Here is a 22,786-nt window from a genome sequence, read left to right on the forward strand (position 1 = left end):
GAACTGAATTTTACATTTTATTGAACTTAATTTAAATGTAAATAGCCACATGAGGCTAGTGGCTACTGTATTGGAAAGTGCAGATCTAGCAGAACTAGACTGTAAAGCGCATAAGACTGCAATCAGGTGAATAGGACTCTCGTCTAGTTCTGCCACTGGCTACTTTGTGATCTTGGTCAAATTATTTATTCACTCTGGAGCTGTTTCTTTACCTGCGAAATGATAAACTAGATCATTGCTAAGGTTTCTTCTGTCTTTTACATTAGAAAAGTAGCCACATAGTTGATATATACTACTGTCCTCATGAAAATCAGATTTTTAGTTACACCATGCATATTCATGAACACACATGTACTCGAAATAATCTATAACACATGAATGAGTGTAAGAAGATTCAGGAGAATTAGCAGTTTTAGAGGAATTCTGTTGATTTATCCTGCCTAATCCTACTCCTGGAGTACAATGACATTGCTTGGGAGAAATATATAACTCTGATTCCTTTGTATCAATACCTGACTTACTGATTCACGGATTGAGATCATTTAGTCATTCAGTTTATTGAACACAATAAGTACCACGCACAATTACTATATGATGTGATAAATGCTGTGAAGGAGAAGACAGCTTCTAACCTAGTTTGGGGGAGTGTGTATGTTTGTGAGTGAGTGTGTGTGAAGTTTTCCCGAAGGAGGTGGCCAGCGCAGACATGGGGACTCTGTACTGCCCTTAGGCCTGGGCAGGAAGGCTCTTACCTTGGGGCCCACACTTCAGAGTGCTCTTTTCTGGTTCACTCTTCCACAGGGGTCAGGCTGACCCCTGACCTTAGATTGTGCTGTGGCTCCTAGGAACCCTGGAGTTCTCTGCCCCCATGACTGGAGCACCTTTCAAAGGCCGTGAGTTCCTGCTTTCTCAGGTCTGTTCTTCCGAAGGTGAGCCGCACCACTGGCGTGTACAAGAATACACTGGAGGACGGCGCAAAGAGGTGGGTATTTTGAGGCGTGTGGATGGAGTGTGATCCTGTGAGCACCCCACAATGTCTACATGTGAGAGCTAGGGTCTCATCAAGTGGAGGGATGGAGGGAGGAGTGGGAGAGAGAAGGAGCAGGCCGGGGCCAGGGGCGAGGGCTGTGTTACAGCCCCCCTCAGCCAGCATCACTGCCACATCCTGGGTTGGATCTCCAAGGAAGGCAACAATTCTGCACTTGAGCTTTCCAAGTCATCCTGAGGGTATATCCATGAAGGTTAGAGGCTAGAACATACTTACTAGTTTATTCGTTTGGTTTATACCTTTTCAATATTTAGACATATTGTATAAGGGCTTCCATTTATACTCTTGCCCTACAATTTGTACATTTACCTTTAATCTGCACATGTAAGGCACAGGCCTTACATGGACCCAACTTTAGTTTGAAGCTTTTTCTTAATCTAATGATAAGGTGTGAGAATTTGGTAAAAGAGATTAAGTATAATTTCATTAATATCCTCATACAAGAAGACATATTTTGCATCAGTTTAGCTACAGTAGGTTGGATTATAAAGTTAAAAGAAATGATAACTAGAGAAGTTGATTATGGGTTGAAATGAGAAAATTTTAAGGCTTTCTTTTATTAAAATGTAAACTATGACTTATCACTGTATCTAATTATTTACTAAATATATAGGTGTGCATATATAACATAGATAAATGACTATTAATATGTGTCTGTGCATTAATAATGAAAACATAGTAGGATGACAGGACTTCAGAGCTGGAAGTGGACTAAAATATCATTTAGGCTCACCATTTTTTAGAGATGAAGAATCTAAGGCCTAGATAATGTAATTTGTCCATTATGGTAGAGTATATTAGACCTTTAATTGGAACTGTACAAGATATTAAAACTAGAGCTGGTTTACAGTCTAGAGGTTAAGAAAAACAAAATGAAATAGAGAAGAACACAGACAGTCATCTCTTCAGCCTTTTAGACTATCTTTTCATACGTTATTTGATGTGATCTTAAATTACTATTGAAAATGTTCTCCCAAAAGTCGACTTTTTCTTTCTAGGAGACCAAACCTACTTTCAAAGCAAAGTCAAATATTCCTGTCTGTTACCATGCTAAAGTGAGCTTTAGACACCTCTATGGAAGTTCATGTATACAGGAATCCACCCAGAGTGAGTTCCCTGGGGCTGGGCGCCTGGAAGGGAGAGGGGGATAGCACTAGAGGGAGAAAGCATTATTTGTCTGCTTTCGCTTGGTCCATTTGGAAAACCAAGCATCACAGGCTCTGGACAAAAGCACCAAGGAGATGGGAAGGGCTCTCTTGGTGTGGCATTTACATGTATTTCATGGACAATCAGATTAAGTGAGGATAATAAAGTATTATAATGGTTGCTAAGCCATCCCAGCAGGCAGTATGCACAATTCAAGCACACATAGTTTAACCAAACAAGGTTTTATTGTGAAGATCTAGTCGAATAACTAAATATGCTAAGATGATTCCGGTCATTTTTGTTATTTGTGATTTGAAGGTTTGAGGCTTTGCCTTCTCTGCAGATTAAAATGAGGAAGAGAAGCATGCCTGCTGCTGTCTTTGATGTCTGCCATCCTGCTGATCAAGATAGCTGGCAGAGCACAAGTAAAATGATGCGTCTTATCAGATCTCAGGGGTAGCAGCGCATTACAACTGAATGTATTGCAAGTAAATCTTCAGGTATTGGTAATTCAATTTTATTGTACCTTATTGAAGCACTTAGTTATGCTTATGTTATTAACTAACTAAAAAGCGCCATATGTGTTCACTTGATCCAAATGTATTAATTGTGCTTGCAGGCAAAGTTAAAATAAGCTGAAAATATCTGTGATCTCTTTGACACAGGCCAAATTTCACTTTAAGGAACAATAGCAGCAAAATTTTTCTGGGTTTTGAACTCTCACACAACATCAGGACCCAGTGAATGACACTTTAAATACTCTTATAATTCAGAATGTATATGCTAAGGAGTTTGCATCTATTTGGGGGGGGGGGGGGGGGAACGACAGAGAGGAATGAAGAACGAGTTTCAGAGTAGAAACAGTAGTTTGGTCTTTGAAACCTTGGATACACACATTTTGTATCAAAAAATAATTTCCAGGTAACTGGGACTAGTTGGGGTGTGTGTGTGTGTGTATATACCATCCATCTTTTATGCTTTTGAGAACTATTACATTTGTCAAAAAAACAAATAGGGAGAATACCAAAAGGAAGATACCTTCAAAAATACTATTTTAACAAGTATTTAAATACCTGAAGAACTGAAAAATAAAGATCACTCATGCTAGGGCTCAGAATTTTAGCATTTCCAATTGTGGTCAGTCCTTACTTTGATGCTTGGGTCTAGTTTTATGAGCTAGAGCAGTTCTCTCCTTAAGTAGATGGAGTCCAATTTATTTTAGCTCAAGATTTCTGCCTTTTAAAATCTCACCCCCAACTTCTTAGAAAACCCAAAGGTCATGTTTACAGAATAGATGCACAGCAGGATTAAATAAATGTGGAACTGTTTGAGCAGCACGCCTTCTTTATTCTATCAGAGATGCTGTTAGTCTTCAGATGGTTATATTTGCAATATAAAATGTATATCCTGGATTAGGAAAACGAATTCCCCACCTGACACACTCATAAACAGTTTTGTAAGGGCTAATTTTAGATCGTTCCTATTTTTTTTCATTTCATCAACAGGGACATTTTCAATTTTTAAGAATTCTCCAGTGACTCTCAAGACCCCCATGTCAGCAAACACTCCTCCACACACAAATCAACAAATGTAGGGAGTGTTAGAAAGATGTGTTATGAAAAATTAATAATGTAAGATGATGTGATATACAGGAGAAGGTTAAAAACGACTAGAAACAGGGCAAAAAGGGATTAGTTGCACTATCATCGTAGTATCTGACACACTGTAATTTCATTGATGGCCTCAACCACTACGTTCTCATCCCTTACGTTTCATAGAGTGGTCTTTCTGTATGCCAAGTTGTGTCACCAAGAGTTTTGTTTTAGCTGCAGTACTTCTCATTTATGAACTCTTTGTAGTTCGTAAAGCATTTTCATATTATTATGACTTCCCTTACTTCTCATCATAACCCAGAGAGATAGGTAAAATAGGAATTTGCCCACATGTTATAGATCAGGAAAAATGATCACAGACTATATAGTCATACACCCTGAAGTAGTTTTGACGCCAGAACTACTTATAGTATAATGTAGTTTTCTCCTTACCAGACTTTGAGTCAATACACACACGCACGCGCGCACACACACACATACACTACTGAAAAGAAAAAAGAAACTTTCTAAGGAAATTTTTCTCCTAATGAAAACTACTATTATATTTCCAGTCTCCTCTTTTCTCTTTGAGATTGGTTAATATATACAGGTGCTATTTAACTTAACAAACATAAATAGTGGTTTTTAAAAATGATAGCTTTTTAAATCATAGATATCTTTCACTTTAAGCAAATATAAGATCTAAAAATTCAGTTTGCTGGGAAGAAGAATTAGGGGATTATATTACTTTACAAAAAGGCTCTGAATAGGATTGCTTTAAATAGCAAAATTCCCCAGCACATTTAAGATATGTTGATTTATGAAAATCTGATTCATACAGAACTTTACAGGAATACATCTGTTATATAAATCCATGCTCACCTGTAATTTACTCTAGAGGGAACAATTGAGTGATAATAATAATAACATACTCATATAGTTCTTTGTTACATATTTTAAAGTGCTTCCCCTAATTTATTGTATTTGTCTTTGGCAACCTTATAAGGGAGGCAGAGAGGGTATTATTATCCTTTCTTTACAGATGAGAAAGTGAGAGGTTAAGTGACTTGCCCAAGGTCAGACAGACTATTCATTCATTCACTGCTGTTTGAGTGATGTAGTTTTAACAGGGTAGCCAAGGAAGTAAGGTTCTTCCTCCTAATTTTTTTTTTAACCAGCTGTGAAGGCTATTAAAACAGAGGTGGATGATCTCACAAATATAATGTTGAACGAAAGAAGCCAGACACAAAAGTGTACATACTGCATGAGTCTATTAATGTAAAATTCAAATGCAGGTGAAATTAATCTATGGTGGCAGAAGTCAGAATAGTGGTTAGCTTTGATAAGAGGGGGTGGTTCTTAGAGGGTTAAGGGGGTTTCTGGGATATGATAACATCCTATGTCTTGACCTGGATTTTAGTTACATTGTCACTGTGAAAATTGATTGAGATGTAGATTTATGATTTGCCTACTTCTCCTTATATATATAGGTTTTCTTTCAAAAAGGGGTTTTACAGTTTTAAAAACAGTACAATGCATGTTAGATCACTACATGACACATATCCTTTGAACTTAATTTGTGATTTCAATTAAGTTTCTTAGTTGTATTTTAAAAATGAGAATATGAACTAAATTTGAAGAGTTTAAAGACAGAAGAAAAAGTTTATAGAGAAAATACCGAGGATCATCTTCACCTCAAAAGTTGCTATAAGAAGTGGGAATTTGGAGCACATTAAGATAATAACATAATTCATTTAAGACTAGGTGCAACATTTGTATTTAATGATATTAAGGTAGGAATTATAGGGAAACGGGATTAAGTTGTCATTAACACAGTATATTCTAGAGAGAATATATGAATTTAAGGGATATAAAATTGTGGTTTAAAAAATATCCATTTGCATTTTGGCACTGTGTATATTGGGACGCTGCATTGGGCATCAGGGTAGAAAGCCAATGGTAATAATAAAAATCTGAGTCAGACGTGCATATGTGGGAATAAACAAGGGCTCCTAAGAGTCCCAAGTAGCCTTCAATGTAAGAATGTCTGAGAGGAATATGTTTTGACCATTATCCAGGATAGAAATCACAGGTGCATTCAATTGCCTAAAGCAATTTCAAAATTTATATTGTAGTTTTCCAAGAATCCTTCACCCCTGCGACCCTATAACCCTGACAGCTAATGCTGCTCTTGTATGCAAAGTTACCACTGATGACAGATGTTTTGTTTAATTTTTACATATGGTCTTTTTTGTTGTTGTTTCATTTTATTCTCTTTAGAAAGAATCCACTATAGTACTCCCCCCACTCCCAATTATCTATTGATATTACCAAATACCTATCTTGATATTATAGGTCAGGAACAGAGAATTGCTAGGTGAAGGGTCAAATTGGGTCCGAGGGTGCTCTCACTTCACCAGTAACATTTCAAAGGCAGCTCTACTACAGCTAGGATTACAACTCAGCGAGTCTCTCCCCAGGAGGGTTGTTGAAGGCATCCTGTGCAGGAAGAAGACTTTGACCTTTAACCCATCCACACATTTGTTTTAATTCTTAACCAACTGTCGTGTTCCTGTGCATCAGTTTCACTAGGACTGAACTATTTTTTTTTTAATGAAGTTTTTGCCCTGAACACCTGCGTGCTACATGTGACACATTATGTAGAATAGACATGATCAAGCTTATTGTGATCACTGCATCCAGGGTGAGTATGAGACCTAGCTGTCCTGTGGAATTTGGATTACTAGAGTGTCACCCTGTGTTTTCTAATACTTCATGTCATGAAATAGGTGAGAAAGGCAGCCCTAGTTAGTGACAGGGAAGAGAGACAGCGAGAGACAGGGTAGAGGGCCTCTACTCGTCAGGATTCAGCGAGCTGCCCCAACTTCTCTCACTGACAAAACATAAACAGTCATGAGAAACTGGGACCTGCATGTGTACGAGCGATTCCATGTGGCATCGTCTCATGATCTTTTCTAATGACAGGGATCGGGTAGGCACAACTGTTTCTATCTGGGTAGAGCCCTTCAACAAAAGAAAAATGCCTTGAATCACTGGGGAAGCTTTACTACACTAATTCACAGTTAGCCACACCTGATGCCTTTGAAAACATTTTATTTAAGCTACTGAGCATATCCCTGAATTTAATCTCCCTTAAAGCAGAGCTGCATAAAGAAAATTCTCTCCTGTGACCTTCCTAAGAGTCTCTCTGTCACTCCTCCCATCCCAAGCCTCCTTCTCTTTTTCTCTTGGGTTAGTTCTGTGTTTGTCTTGTGACCTTTACCATATACGAAGCCATACTACTTTTTAACTTTTACTAATTTTCACCCTTTTTGTTAGAGGACATATGACAGATACATTTGTTACATATAATCTTGACCATAGCTTTGAATAACCTGTTGGACTTCCATTATTTTTTATAGAAATTTTAAGGAAATTTATAGGATTTAACAAAAAAGATAAATTGAGATACTTGCCATGAAGCCTTGTTCTCCTGGTTTCCCTGGTTCACCCTTAAAAAAGAATAATGATAATTTTATTAATGCTATGAACATTAAACATTTTTTTCTATCTTTTTTTGTTTCTTTTGCACAAGACCGACTAGGATGCATGAATGTCAAATATACTTCTCAGGCTAAATTGAGGAATGCAAACACAATGCAATACAAAAAAGAGCCAATATTCTTTCTTCAAATGCATTTTATAAACATTTTAGTGTTTAATAAAATGAGTCCAGGTTAAAGATTTAAGATTATGCCAGAATGCATTCTAAATAAAATTAATAGGAGAAATTATATTGCAAGTCAATAAATGGTCCCAGAAAAATATTTAATTATAATTACAGTAATATCTCATTTATTATGTCCTGTTTATAATAACACAAGATAATGACAGGATCCTTTAAAGGAGGACTCAGAACTTCTATATATAGGGCAGAGAGACAATTGTTCTTAGTGCAGGAATTAAATAAAAAGAGGAGCAGGGATTGATTTTGAATTTGGGTTATCTTCAATCAATGAGGACTGAAGGTAACATGCTTTGTTAAAATTAATAGCATATAGTAAAATAGAATTTTCTGCCATATCATACCACTATCATAACTTTCTAATATTCAGATTTATACAGAATTCCATATCATGTTTTATTATACTATTATAATTACAGTCATTGGTTACATGTATTTTTTGGAAAAACCATGCTTATAATGCCAATATACAGAAGGTGCCAAAAAAGTGTATACACATTTTACGAAAGGAAAAAAACTTTATTAAAATTACACTGATGGTAACCACTTTGAGCACGTCTTGTAATCGCAAAAGTCAAACATGACTTGTATTCATCTTTTGTTATCAGTATATATTATTAGAGTTTTAATGCAGTTTTTTTCTTTCTTAAAATGTGTGTACATTTTTTTGGCACCCTCTGTACATAGATGTTGCTGGACTTTAAAAATAAGTACTTCTCAGTTTTTATAAAATCTTTTTCCAGTGGTTATGATAGTATATAAAAACTAACTCTGGGACCATAAATCCAGTTCAAATTGTGTTTGTGGAATTAAAAAAATACTCATACCTTTGTATAAAAAGCTCCATTTCTTACTTAGATGAATAGACTACATTCATTTAGAGGATGACATAATATTTGGATGGTTTACAGTTTGTCATTCCTTAACTTTACCTTGTTTCTTGGAAGCAATTTATATCTTGAATTTTCTGCAGAGCATACAATACCCCATGATCTGACTCATTCTGTATGATCAAAATGGTTTTAACTATTCTTCTGATTTGAAGAGACACTCATTGTATCTTTGTTGGCAACCAGCAATCAACTGGAGAGCTTTAAATATCCCTAAAGCTGCGGCTTTCTCTATCGTTTGGGATATCATCCCAAGAAAAGGGAGACATTTTAGAATGAAACCACTATCTCTGATGGTTCAGTGAAAACAGTCCCAACAACCAGCAAATCATATGTTCCAAGTTAATTTCTCATTTCATATGACAACTAACAGCAGCTTTCAGAAAGAGAAATGGGGCTTAGAGAAGGTTGCCTCAGAAAAGTTTTAAAGTACCCTATATTTTTACAAAGTGAATCGTTCTTTGAAAAAACTATACAATGCATGAATATAAAAATAAAATATACCAAAACATTAATGACTGTGGCTGTATTTTTTTTTCATTTTTGGTTGTCTTTATTTTCAAAATTTTCTACTCTATGGATATTTTCATTACTACTTTTACACTATGAAAACACTAATGAAAATATTTTAAGTTAAAGCAATACATTAATCAATTTAATTCATCAATAAACCTGAATTTCATATCCTAATTTCATAACATAAGTGTAAAATGTTTTCACCTTTTCCATGTAGTTCTTTAAATTTCTGGGTTGTGCCTATCAAACCAAACCATTTATCCAGTGTCTGTACCACTACATTACTGACACTTGATTAATCTTAATAGCTAAGTATAGTAACTTAGTAGTTAGATCTAAGTATTGAGATAGCTTTTATTTTTTATGAAATTTATTGGGGTAATGGAGATCACTTTTAAATCATTTCTATTAATAAGCTCCACATACAAAGGACAAAAGATATTCAAACAATACCCACTGATGTTTTACTGTTTTATTAGCAATTCTTTTTTGGTCAAGTTATTTACAAGGGATTGACTATTAGAAGGATTTAACTTCTTTACTTTCCATAAATCCTATGGGATTTATTATCTCTTTATTATCTCTTCCATTGATCCTTTGGGAAATGTTATTAATCCCCCAGCTAGTTTTTCAAGCTAGTGTCCCATTTAAACCAAAGGCATGGAGGTACTCTATGGTAGTGAGGACACAAGTGACATCGGACATCTCCAATCACAGATTTCTGGAGGCTTACCTGAAAACCAGCTTAGTTGCTGTCGCCAGGTCTCTCTCTGTAGTTTTTGTGGATTCCCCGTGGATTGAGTAGTAAAGCAGAATCCTACTGGTAGTACCCTCTCGGCTTGGGGACTTTCCTAGCACCCCACTTCCCTCAACATACTCCACTCACTCAACCCCCTAACCCTACAGCTCCTCCCAACCCCATTCCATCCCAATCCTCTCAGCCCTTAAAACAAAACAAAACTTGTGAGAACAACTGATCCAAAAAGCAACTCACGGGCACTCCTGGCATTCCACGGGGGCCATCTTTTCCTGTGTCCCCAGGAGGTCCTCTTGGGCCTGGAGGGCCTGGGGGACCTGGAGGCCCAGCCTGTCCTTGGTCACCCTACAGTGGAGAAGGGGACAGACCAACCATGACTAGGAAAGATAAAGACTCAGGTCTTCTTTTCAATACTTTAAATTTATATTATCTAATCCACATTTATACTATGAAAGAATCAGAGCAACCAGAAACATGAAGCCTACAGGCAATTTGCCTGCCAGCAGGGATCAAATAAATATTCATGCTGGGTGAGCAGAGTGGAGTTATTAAAATCAAAGCAGCTCAGGAACCAGCACTCTCAGCTCGGATGTGGTGTGTCTATTATCACTATATTCAGAGCTGGGACAAAACTTTTGCATAACTTTATTCATGACAATGCTGCATCAGTTATATCTACCTTGTTTAATAAAATGACTGCATTTGAAGTTGGACAAATGTGTTTACTTTTTCATAACCTATAAAATTAAGCATATAAAGCTCTTGTCATGCTGTATAATAATGCACACATTACCAAAGCGAGAGACCTTAGGAACTGGGTCTATTACCGGATATATCTTAAGCTGTCTTTCTTTTTTTAATTAAGAAAGAACTTAATTAGGCTCTCTATATCTTTTTTATTTTGGTACTTTCATATACGTTTCAAACAAATGCAGCTCATTAAACATAATTTTGTTCTAAGGTATTTCCAAAAAAATATCCTCCCACCCCCACCCCACCCACGAGAGATAAATGGCAAAGCAACAGTATACAGAGTAATAACTGAATGCAAAGAAGAACCCAGACTTGAGCAAGAATAAGCACTACCTTAATCAGGCGGCGTTTAATGAGCTGCTGATCAGCAGAGAGAAACCCATGATTGATTTTAGGAAACACCATCTGATCAGTCAGGTGAGGTCAAAGGTTGAAGTTCAGAGATGAGAGAGTTGAAGAATAGACATCAGAAGGCCCCAAGAAAGAAATAGAGATACACACATTAGACTTATAACGACTATTAAATAAAACAGAACTGGCACTTGTGTCTGACATCAGACCTTCTGGCTCTCCTTGAAAGAAATATAACCCTGAAACAGGATGGTGAGACCAGATTTTTAGTTAAAAATGATTTTTTTTTTTGTATCCCAGCATTTTGCTATGGGTGTTGGGCCTTTCTAACGTAGTATATTAAAGGAGCAGGTAAGCGCCAGTCACCTGCATTCAGCACTCTGAGCAGAAAGTCCATAGACAAAGCGCCAGTTCAATATCCGTCAGACTTGTCAACCAGCATAATGTGGCATGAACGCAACTGCCATTTTATTGATGCCGAAGTCCAGAGTATTTAGGATTACTTAACTGACATATCACAGAGCTTTGCAATGAATGCCAATTAAACCATCGAGGCGTGGCACAGTCCTAGAGAGTCGTGTCTGCCTCACTTCACTGTCCTTGCTCGACTTCAATATTCCCCTCTCCTACAAGCTTGAGATTCTCCTTCTTAATATGTATTTGACCTCATTAATGTATGTGAGGTCCCTAGGACCCAATACCTTGATGTGTGTGATTAAAGGGAACAGGGGACTCGGCAAGCCAGTATAGCTGTTCTTGCTCACTCTTATGCTGATTGCGGGCTCTGACTGAGCAGGTATGGGTGACAACCACAAACCTTGACGGTGAGGATCTGATTACTGTGCAGAGCAGCAACTGTGGGGAAGCCTGGCAGACCCTATGGACATGGCACAGCACCAAAACACGACACAAAACGTCACACAGACATTTCACTGGTGGACAAACAAAAACAAGCATGTACCTAACACCACCCAGTCCCAGCTCTAAGTCTTGCCTCGTTTGACACACCATTAATAAAATCAGACACACAAAGTCGCAAATGAACCATTTCTTAAAGGGAATGGTCGGACTGAGAACTTGCAACTGCTTCTTGTGGCATGTACAATAAGATCCATGGACACAGTCTTAACATATCTGGAATCTTATGTACCAAGTGTTAGTACAAAACGGAGATAATTATAGATGCTGTTATGAAAAAAACACTGCAATTTCCCTCTATTGATATTCTGCTGACTCTATAACTCAGGACATACAATATGTGTATTAATTCTTTTTTGGACACCCATGGGCAGAAATTTGCAGTCAGATCAGGAGTATTCCTCAGAATTAATGCAGTACGCTTCACAAAATATAGTCTTACCACCCACATATCAAAATTTCTCTTCTCCAATCATATGATGATTCTCAGGATTTTTCCTGTTTCAGGAATTCCTGCAGAGGTGGTAGATGAAAATCTGTCTCTTATAACATGCGTATTTCATGTCAGAGGGAGTTATGGTCACACTCTGTGGTAATTACTTCTGTCACGTAACTTTTCCAAAAGAACTTGACAGTTCACACACCCCTTGAAGCAGAAAAGTGGTTTTGAATTCCTTAACCAAGGAGAATGGGGGGGGAGGAGAGATGTTTTTCAGTCTTGTACTTCACTAACTGTATGAACTCATCCTCATAGGTGTTATGAATTGGGTAGGTCTAAGAGAGAAATTTTGCCTTTGTTCTAGTTCTTTTCCAACAACATGTGATATTGGAATCTTTTATTCCATTTTTTTTCACACAGAACATGTTTAACATACAAATAAAACAAACAACAACCACAGCAATACGTTTCCTCAAGTGTCTGCAGGCTGCCTTTCTCCATTCTCACCTCCTCACTGTATTCTCCTCTTCCCACCTAAGTCTATTTTGAGGATATTTTTAGGCAACGCCAGAAAATTTTTGTTTTTTTCATTTTACTAGTTTGGGTATATTTTCTCCCTTATTTTCCCCTTATGAAGGATATTTTTTTTCTTTTTAAGAAAGCCAATAAAATTATGTTTGCCAGGTGAGACATCACTTCAGCTCTAATGCCTTTGATTCTCATTCTTTAGAGCTGAGCCTTCTCAGGAAGCAAAGCAGAGGAAATAGAATTTCTTTTGCCAAATCCTTTCTGATAAGGTTATTAAGTAGCTGGGTAGTTTCAAGGTGACCTGTATCCTCTTTTTCTTCACCCTAAGTAAAAGTCCTTTAAGCATGGACTCGACACAAATTCAGAAATGGTACAAGTTGGAAAACAGATGTGTACAATTTGCTTTTGTTTTACTATAGAATATGAGTTTAAAACATTATTAGATGGTAATGTGCCAGCATCGTTCCATCTGTGACTCATTAGCCCTATATTACACAGTCAGAATTTTATATATAAACCTCATATTTATGTAACAAAGAACAAAAACAGATACAAACAAGAAGCCTATGAGGGATCAGAATCTTGATTAGTGGCGATAAATCATAGTGTCACTTTAAACGGGATTGTCTAACAAAAATCATTTAAAATAAAAAACCTTTTAACAGCACACATGGTAGGCCTTCCAAATGTTTTGAAATTTGAATACTTTCTGTGTGTATAAATAAATCACTTCTTGTACTTATATCTGAGCATGATCAGCTTGCTCTTTGATCATATTTACTAAATGTTCAAAACTAAAAAAGCATTAAGTTTTAGAACTTCTTAGTTTGGTTTTCAGCATTAACCAGATCTAAAAAGGAAGTAGATAGCTATTTCTCACCTCCAACAGATCCTTTTCCTCAAACAGAAAATGTCTGATGAAGCTGATTTTATATTCCTCAATCATCTAAACTGTGGACATGCTACCAATTAGGTGCTTAGAGTTACCTTTCAAAGATTTCATTAGTGATGTAAGCAAAAGGACTTTAGGAATTTACATATAGCAAGACAAAAAGGGGACATGTGGAAGAATGCTCTTAAATTCTAACAAAATTCCCAGGGCCTGGGCTACAATGTCCTGGGACCCTGTGCTTTTCAAATTGGGGTAATGCTTGAAGGGTATATGCCAGTGTCCTGGGAGTATTTAAAGACAATAATAAACATTGTACCTTTTTCTAAGAGTCAATTTTAATTAATGGTAAATAATTTTAAACATTTTTCTATAAAGCAGACATGGACATAATTTGGGGTAGAATGCAAAATTTGCACACATTGTCAAAAACTTGACTGTTTGATGGTGGTCGAGAACCTGTTCTCATTGGTGGTTATCTCCAGGTCACACACGGACACTGAGCTGACTCTGCGTCCTGCAGGTGGCCTCTGGAGGGTAAGTCTGCAAAGCACTGGTGCTGAATCTTATCAGTAGGTCATGGCATTGTGCAGCCATAACTTCTAGGCTTCCCTGGCCGTTCACACAGAAAGTATACCTTTTCATTAACTACACCATTTTCCCACAGTATCATTAGTCATAGCTCTTTCTGAAAAAATGGAATTCACATATTTTACTTGGTTTTACATCTCGGAAAGCTTGCCTGGTACACAGATGGTTCGGGTGGGTGTGGAAAAAAAAATGTGTCTCCAGAAAAACATGGAGAAAGAGTCCAGGAATAAGCTGAAATACTGAAATAATTTGTACAAATTTCCCCCCCCCAAATATCTTGAATTCTTAAGAAATGGCATTTACAAGGGTACAGACTACCTTATACAACCCATTTTCTTCCCGAGAGCATAAAGATGCAGGCTGCTTCATGAAGCTTCCTGACATGCTGTGAAGTAGGTCGTCAGCTCAGGACCAGGGCTTTGATAGCATTTAAGGAGGAGCTTTATCTCCCCTCATTAACTTCTAGAAGGAAAGATGCAAGCCTACCCTAGAGGGATGCAGAACAAATAAATAATTCATAAGAAATGTTTCTCACTACTTAGAAGCCATCAATTCAAGATGCCATAGTCATGTTTATCATGTACACGGTAATAATGAGTGTTGTGTTATAGGATTACACTATAGTGAGAAAATTTTGTGTATTGTCAAAAGTATTCAGTAAGGCAATGATAGAGCCAGAAAGTTAATTCAGGAGTTCTAATTCCAGACGTTATCATCATGTAATTTATGTGTTTATAAATTCTTTCTGCTTTATTTATAGTTAAAATATTAGAAAGCTTCAAAATTGACCAGTATTTATTGAGTGCCTTCTGTACAGCATTCACTGTATTAGGTCCTGGGGATTGAATGGTGAGTGAGACCCCAAGCTCACAGGGTGTAACGTCTAGTGGGAGAATGGGGGAAAGTAAGCAGGCAGTAATCATACAGAGTGACAGTTGTTATAATGGAGGAGTAAAGGGGCTACCAAGGAAGTAACACATGCCCCTAACACGCGGTTTGAGGAGCCATAGAAGGCTTCCCCAGCCGGGTAAATGAGGGCATGGGGGTTGGCACAGCGAAAGGAAAACTGAACACTGAGAGACTATTTAGGAAAATATTGTCATAATCTAGTAAAGGGACTGTGTCCTAGAACTAAGGGAGAGACAAACCAATAGTTTCAAGTGATATGAAAGAGGCAGAATTTGCAGGATTTGTTGCTTGGTTGAGAGCATAGGGAGAAAAAGGAACGGAGAATGGTCCTTGGTCTAGAGGGTCAACAGTAGAAGAAACTGGGTTTTTGGGCAGGTAGGTGGTTACAAATAATGAATTCAGTTAGGAATTTGCAGAATTCAAGGTGTCTGTGGACAGCCTCAAGGCAGAGGTTGGATATGCACATAAAATAGTCAGGTGACAGGTGGGAATCGGGAGTCATAGGGCTGTGTGAAGTCATGTAGGGAGGCTGCAGACAGGACATACCCAGGAAAGAACATTTGGAAAGACTTCGGTTTAAGGGCTGAGCAGAGGAAGAGGCAATTACAAAGAGGATTACTATAAAGTGGTTGTAGAAGCAGGAGGAATGCTAACTCTCTCCTACACAGGCAAATGACTCACAATGATAGACATGCATACTTGACTTCACTGTTCACTGCACCGTTAACTGTGCTGTACAAATGTACATAAATGACCCATAGTAAGAATAAGCTAACAGTGGCCAATGTCATTGACAGTTAGTGTTCACTAATAAGCACGGGGATTATGTAGACCTCAGGGTGTAGAGCTATGGAAGAAAAACAATTATTTTAATTATAAAGGTGGTTAAGGGGCCATAATAGCAAATCATATTGGAAGAAAAAAATATGTGTTATGTTGAGAAATGAGAATCCCTGGGGTTTTCCATAATGTAAATACTATCATGATTCTCTTTGCCCAAAATGTATCATGCAATACAAAACAACTATTACAGTGGCTATGCATGCAGCATAAATAAAGATAAATATTCCTACAAGTTGATAAAATGATTTCTAGCTAAGAGAGACCAGATGGGAAAATATTATAATAGAATACAAAAATATTTAGGTAAAAGAATAACTTTAGTTTAACAGCAGGAACTGTTAGAAGGCTAAATAAGGAAAGAAAAGAAATTAAGAGAAAGAAATTTGTTAATAAACCATTCTCTATTGCAGAATATGGTATAATATGAGTAGAAAAATTAACTATATGAAGCTCTAACTAGCAAAAGAAATTCTTTGAAAAACCATAATATGAACATTTGGGCCAATGAAAATCAGAATTTATAACTGACTAAAAAAATTGCCTTATGGAAGTACTAATGATGGAAAGAACTAGCTTTCTGTCATTGAATTGTGCAATATTGACTAAAAATGTTAACCTTTCTTTTTTATAGATACTCTCAGTTCTGTTCTATTATTGTATGCTGTCATAAATGTTAACGCTAGTCACTGCAGGAATTATCTTTTTATATATAAACGATAAATATGAATTTACAAATTATTTAGAAGAGAAAGAAAAAATCTTTACACTGACAAATGTGATTAACTATACTATAGCTACTAAAATGCTAAGTAAAGACAAACTGCAAAAGATCTGTGAATAAGCAGAAAGATGGCAGATAAACTGCAAAACTGGCAAGTGTGAAGTATAAAGCAAAACTGCTTAAACACACCTACTGAGAAAGGCTCTAGCTGTCATATATGATCTAATAAGTGATTCCAGGTTGCAGCGTTTCCTAGGGACATACAGCTAACAAAGGGTAACAGGAGATAAAAAGAGGTCAGATTTCTGAAGAAGCATGGTCCTGTGGGAACCAGAGTAGTGTAGACACAGGATACATGGGAGAAAAATAAAACAGTATAGAAGTCAGGGAGGGAGATCATGCAAAAGCAAAATTTGCCATCGTTGGATCAGAGCTGTTCTCTCAGTTAGGACATTAAGAGAAGAGTCCTGTCTGAGGGTTTCTTAGTAATAAGATAATAAATAATGAGCATGATGGTAATGATAGTGGTCAACATTCATGTGATACATAGTATGTGCCAGGTATTAGTCTAAGAGCTTTATAAACATTAACTCTTAATTCTTACAACAAGCATCTGACAGATGAGGAATTTGAGGCATGAGGTTAAGGGTTTTGCCCACCTAACTGCAAGCAAGGGAGCCAGGATTCACACCCAGACCATCTTCCCCAGAGTCTGTCCTCTTAGCTTTATACTTTCCATAAATCCCGTTTCTGGATTTCATTCTCATTTATTCATTCATTTATTCAAGAAGAATTTAATAGGATCCTGCTATAAAGAAGGCAGTACTTGGACACTGGGATTAGAAAGCTTTATCCCAGGCTCCATGGAGCTCAGAGTATAACTAAAGAGGGCACACATCAAACAAGCAACTACCAATGTGGCTGAGATCTCTTTTGATGTTTTTATCTATGCTCTTTTTCTCTTAATTTTTTCTATTTCCTTTGCCCCTCCGTCAGGCTGTTAGTTGGCCATCTGTTATTGCTTTAGAAAGAGGAGATTTCTGGAAATCAAGACTATCTAGGAAGATACACCCCCAAATTGGAAGAGTCGAAGGAAACCCGTGGTCCCCAAGAGCAGAAGGGGCCTTAGCCCTGCTTCCTCCAGCACTTCCAGGAAGGCAACAATACCTCAAAAAAGAAATGGCTATGGGACATGTCTAGATGCACAGGAACACAGGAGGCCTTGGAAAAGATTCCCTTATCTGAGGGGTGGCACAGACAGCAGAGGTTCCTACGCCCCAAGATGCAGCAGCGACACACTCTATCCAAAGGGCCATGCAGGCCAGTCAAGCCATGCTGCCTTCTCAGCAGCAAACTGTGTGGACTGATAACCGAAGACCAGGGCCTCTCAATTCTCACCCCCAGATCTCGATACTATAAAACCCCAGAAGTGTGAAACAGTCCTAATGGAAGAGGCAAGTATGGAGATCCCAAGAAGACTGTTATTTTTTTGGTCAACTCAGAAGAATGGAGGCTCGGATTCAGAAATCAAATTTGTATAGAAAATCAAGTCCCATTTCTTACTGATCTGAGTTTCTGGATTGAGACGCATACCCCCAACGTGAATATGATGACTATTAACCAAATAAAAGCTACGAATGCACAGAAAGGGGACCTAACTCAGGCTGGCCAGTCAGGGAGGACTTCTCCAAGGAAGTGATGTTTAAGTTGAGACCTACAGAACAGAGGAGTCCTATAGGCCCTTGGTGCCTGGCCATTGGCACGGGCACTGACACCTTTCCTTCCTGACAGTATCATCAAGTTGAATACTGCACCCAAAGAGAAAATATATTTTCCTTTTCCAAAGGAATACTAAACCTGCACTTGGAACACAAAGATTCTGTCTTGTTCTAGGTACTCCCTTAAGATCTCGTTCCTGTTCTCTGTTTGGGGAAGGTTAGGATAAGAGCAATGGCAGTGACTATGGGGGTGTAGGATTCCTGTGGGTGGTCAGATCCATGGGATCAAGAGAGACATTCACCAACACATTCATCCCTTCATGTAACCAGCGTCTTGCAAATACATGCTCTACACCAAGTACACTGAAAGGAGCTGCAGGGGGTTAAATCTGGTTGGCTGGGGAGGCTAGCACATGATTACCAATTCAAATGGAAAATATACTGCATTAGTGCTGTAATTAGAAGAGCAGGCAGTGTTCTATTTAAGCACATTCTGACTGGGGAAGGGAGTAAGGCTCCTGTAAAGGTGGGATTTGAGACAACAGAGGCACGATGACTAGGATGACAGTATCTGAAGAGGGTTGTGGACTGGGGGCCTGTTGGAAGGTACTGCAGTCTGAAGGGCAGTGAGCAAAGATGTGGAAGGTACACTCTGGGGTTGCTGGCAAGTTGAGTTTGATTGGGGTTGAAGCACACACTTTTTAGGGAAGAGCTTGGAAAAGGATAGAGATGTGGGAAGTCTTAAAGGGGGAAGTAGTGGGAAGCTACGAAGATTTTTACGCAATGAAGGTGCCATGCCAAGAGGAGGTCTGAGGAAGACAGCTCTGACAAAATTATGAAGAATAAATTTAAAATCAAGATATAGTTCTCTATTCCTTATCTATAATTCCCAAATCCCAAATCCCCCCCCCCCAAATAAAATATGTCTTCATAAGTTTAAACTAAAGTTTTCGGAGAACTCATTTGTGGCACATATTTGAAGAGATCTGAGGCCATCTACAGTAACTAATAATCTTTCTTAGTGTGAACATGCATTTGTCTCACTGCAGACATTGGTGGTTTGATTACATGGGCCTTTTGCTCTCTAAGGGTGTTAGACAATACTCAGTGTTTGAACGGTATCAACTTTCTAAGGCCTAAAAACTACATTCTGAAATGTATTTGACTCAGAGGGTTTCAAGAAAGGATTGTGAGCTTGTTTCACACTTGACAAGAAAGATCCCTTTAACAGAATTAAAGATTATAGAAAGAGTAGTGAGTTTTGAAGGTAAGGCAGTTATTTAAGTTTTGAACAGTAAAACTTGTTAATATAAGCTAGTCTAGCAAATGCCTTGTCTAAATACATGGTAATCTGAATTATACATTATTATTTACACCAGTTTGTAGTAATTAAAGATAAATTTACCTTTATAATTTCAATTTAATTTTTAATCAGTGCTATCCTGATCAATTTTTATATAGTACACATCTTTTAATTAACTAGTTTAATGAATAAGCACATTATCATTAGCATATATGTTTTGCAAGTAAATGCAAAAAAAGACCTGTAAAAATTTTGTTTGTTTAGGAAGTTAAAAAAACAACAACCTCCAGAAGTCTTGTTTAGAAGGTCAATTTGATTACCAAACAGTGCATAATAATTTGCTTAAAACTCTCCCTTTAAAAACACAAATAGTGCAAAAGTAATTCCACCCCATCTGAATTTTATGCAAATGCATTTGAAATACAATCTGAATTATGGAGCTGAAACTAATAGTCTTTTAATTCTCAAGGAATCTTCCCTCTAAGATGGTACAGTATCATGACAGTGTACAATACAATCTACTCTTCTATAAAACCAAGGGTGCTTTCCAGCTGAGGTTGCCAGGTCAGGGGCTCACCTCAATGTGAATATACCCTATCCATTTTCTGAAAGGAAAGAGTCTACCTCTGGGAGAGCAGGCACAGCAGGGTCAGGAAAGAACAGTGCCAGAAAATAGGAGATTCATTAGCTGACAGGGCACCTTATACTGAAGGGAAAATAGGCATTTGTCCAGTAGCCTATGAGAAAAATTCAACTTTTTTACATTCTTCATTCTGGGACAGAAAGCAAAAGTGTCCTGTTGTTCCCTAGAAACTCTGTTTAGTATCTGGCTTCATGGGTATTTGCTAAACTTCCTTTGTATGATACTAGATTGACTTGACTCTAAAATTCCCTGGACATGCTCCCTGGATGGCAGCCTCTTTTCTTCTTCCAGGAGAAGAGGTAGATGGCTGGAAGCCAGCCTGTAAAAGAGCCAGCTGTAACGGGTGCACAGTTATCCTTGTATTTCCTACTCCACCTCTGAAATTCACCCTCCCCCATAAATAAATGTGAACCCACAACAAATGCTTGATAGCCCTCTGCAATAGTGGAACTCTTCTAAAATGACCTGAGCAACATTAAGATAATGCAGTGCTAGGAAGAGTTTACCGGAAAGCAGTGTTATTTGGAGTACTACTATTCTAGGTAACTTCCACCACTGGAGTTAGCTGGTTTTATTCTCTAATACTGTATCCTCTGTTGGTTCACATCCTAAATATTTAGTGTTTTTCCAGGGTTTGTTCATTTATACAAACCTAAAATAGTCTGTGGCTTGAAAGCATACCTGAAATTTGCATGTTTCCATATGGGACAATATAGGACATGTTTCGTGCCCTATTATTAGCTTTATATTTGATGTCACCTTTGCATATGGACTAAATTCAAATGACTATAAGGACCAGACAGATAATAGTCAAGTTATGGAAGCAATCTAGGTGTCCATCAGTAGATAAATGGATAAAATTCTCTCTTTATTTAAATGTACTTAATATTCCATTTATCAAAAAACCTTGCCACATATAACAGAAGCAATATTTTTTCCTTATAATTACAAGAATCAATTCAAAATGTAACATGGTCTTTTGATTTAGTAAACATTACGTGAAATGTTTGCCTTATGTACTAGTAAAGAAAAAAACAGTAAATAACTGGTTTTTTTTGCATTTGAACAGATGGAATGATGTGTATGTATATGTATGTGCAGAAGTAAGACCAAGGGGAAAATATTTCTCTGATGTCTTAAAAGATCTAAAAGGAATTGCTCAGTTTCCAAAATATAAACATATTTCATAGGTCTTATATTTTTTTCAGTGCATCTTTAATTTCATCCTCCATAAGGAACAAAGTTTACATTTTAAAAACCGGTGGGTCTGATATACGTAGATAAGTAACCAACTTTACCACCTCATTAGCTACTACTTTTATGATTCCCATATGTGGATAAAACATTACAAGATGTACGCCTATGCTATCATTATTGAAGTTGAGTTATTTATACATAAGGCACTGTCAACCTTTCTCCTTGTGTGATATGGGATATTAGCAATTAGGGAACAGAAAAATGAGGAAGAATAATTTATCATTGTCCAGAACTGGGATGAAACTTCATAAACATGGAGAATACAATAGTCCATTTCTTGACTTGTGAAATGTATGGAGAAATTATTAAATGTTGGAAAAATGGCATGAAACAAATGTGATTAAGAAAAAAAAATCATTTTGAAAGGAAATGCCAGAGTCAAATTTTGTACAAGGAATCATTACCCAATTTGTGAATTATTAGGCCTTTAATTTCCCTTTGACTCTCTTACTCTTTGTAGGATTTCCTTGTTATGACTGTCATAATTAGATGTAAGGAGGGAAAGGAAAAAGGAAGTGAAAGTCAAACTAAGGATTAATATAGCAGAGAGGCATGGGACATTAAGATACCGTATTTGCCGGCATATAAGACGATTTTTTGGCGCTGAAAAATATGCCTCCAAGTGGGGGGTCGTCTTATACACCAGGTACACTTCAGATAGACTGCCCATAGTGCTTGCCCCGTGCCATAGTGGCCTCCCGATGCCCGCCCACTTCATTCCACATACCGTTCAGGCATCAGCAGCGCTGCTGGGTGTATGCTCGGCTGTTATGCGATTTTGCTGTTATGCGATTTTACCACACTCGCAAAATCGCACACAGCCGACCATATAACAAACTCTGTATTTTGAGTGGAAATGTTAGGGGGTCGTCTTATACGCCGAGTCGTCTTATACGCCGGCAAATATGGTAGCTAAAATAAGTGAATGGGACTATATCAAACTAAAAAGCTACTGCACAGCAAAAGAAACCATTGAGAAAATAAAGAGGAAGCCAACTGAATGGGAGAAGATATTTGCAAACAATGCCTCCGATAAGGTGCTAATATCCAAAATATATAAGGAACTCGTACAACTCAACAATAAAAAAAACAAACAATCCAATTAAAAAATGAGCAGAGGACCTGAATAGACATTTCTCCAAAGAGGACATACAAATGGCCAATAGACATATGGAAAGATTCTCAATATCAATAATCATCAGAGAAATGCAAATCAAAACCACAATGAG

General features: G+C 37.5%; 1 protein-coding gene across 21 annotated transcripts in view; it reads right to left on the minus strand.

Moving 5' to 3' along the window:
• COL25A1 (collagen type XXV alpha 1 chain) overlaps positions 1 to 22,786 on the minus strand; it is a 469,048-nt gene that overhangs the window by 111,999 nt on the left and 334,263 nt on the right. For 20 of the 21 annotated variants that reach the window (XR_002123213.1, XR_002123212.1, XM_019636067.1 and 17 more), the window contains 3 exons: positions 10,781 to 10,852; positions 9,932 to 10,039; positions 7,263 to 7,298 (listed from right to left, as the gene is read on the minus strand). Coding sequence is in view for 19 of the 21 variants with exons in the window: in XM_019636067.1 (XP_019491612.1) it covers positions 7,263 to 7,298; positions 9,932 to 10,039; positions 10,781 to 10,852 (216 nt within the window). In the remaining 2 variants the exon portion in view is untranslated. Of the gene's footprint in view, positions 1 to 7,262; positions 7,299 to 9,931; positions 10,040 to 10,780; positions 10,853 to 11,615; positions 11,676 to 22,786 lie in introns of all 21 variants that reach the window. The other variant, XM_019636062.1, reaches the window with a different exon arrangement.

Source organism: Hipposideros armiger, unplaced genomic scaffold, assembly GCF_001890085.2.
Source record: "Hipposideros armiger isolate ML-2016 unplaced genomic scaffold, ASM189008v1 scaffold_26, whole genome shotgun sequence".
Lineage (NCBI taxonomy): Eukaryota > Metazoa > Chordata > Mammalia > Chiroptera > Hipposideridae > Hipposideros > Hipposideros armiger.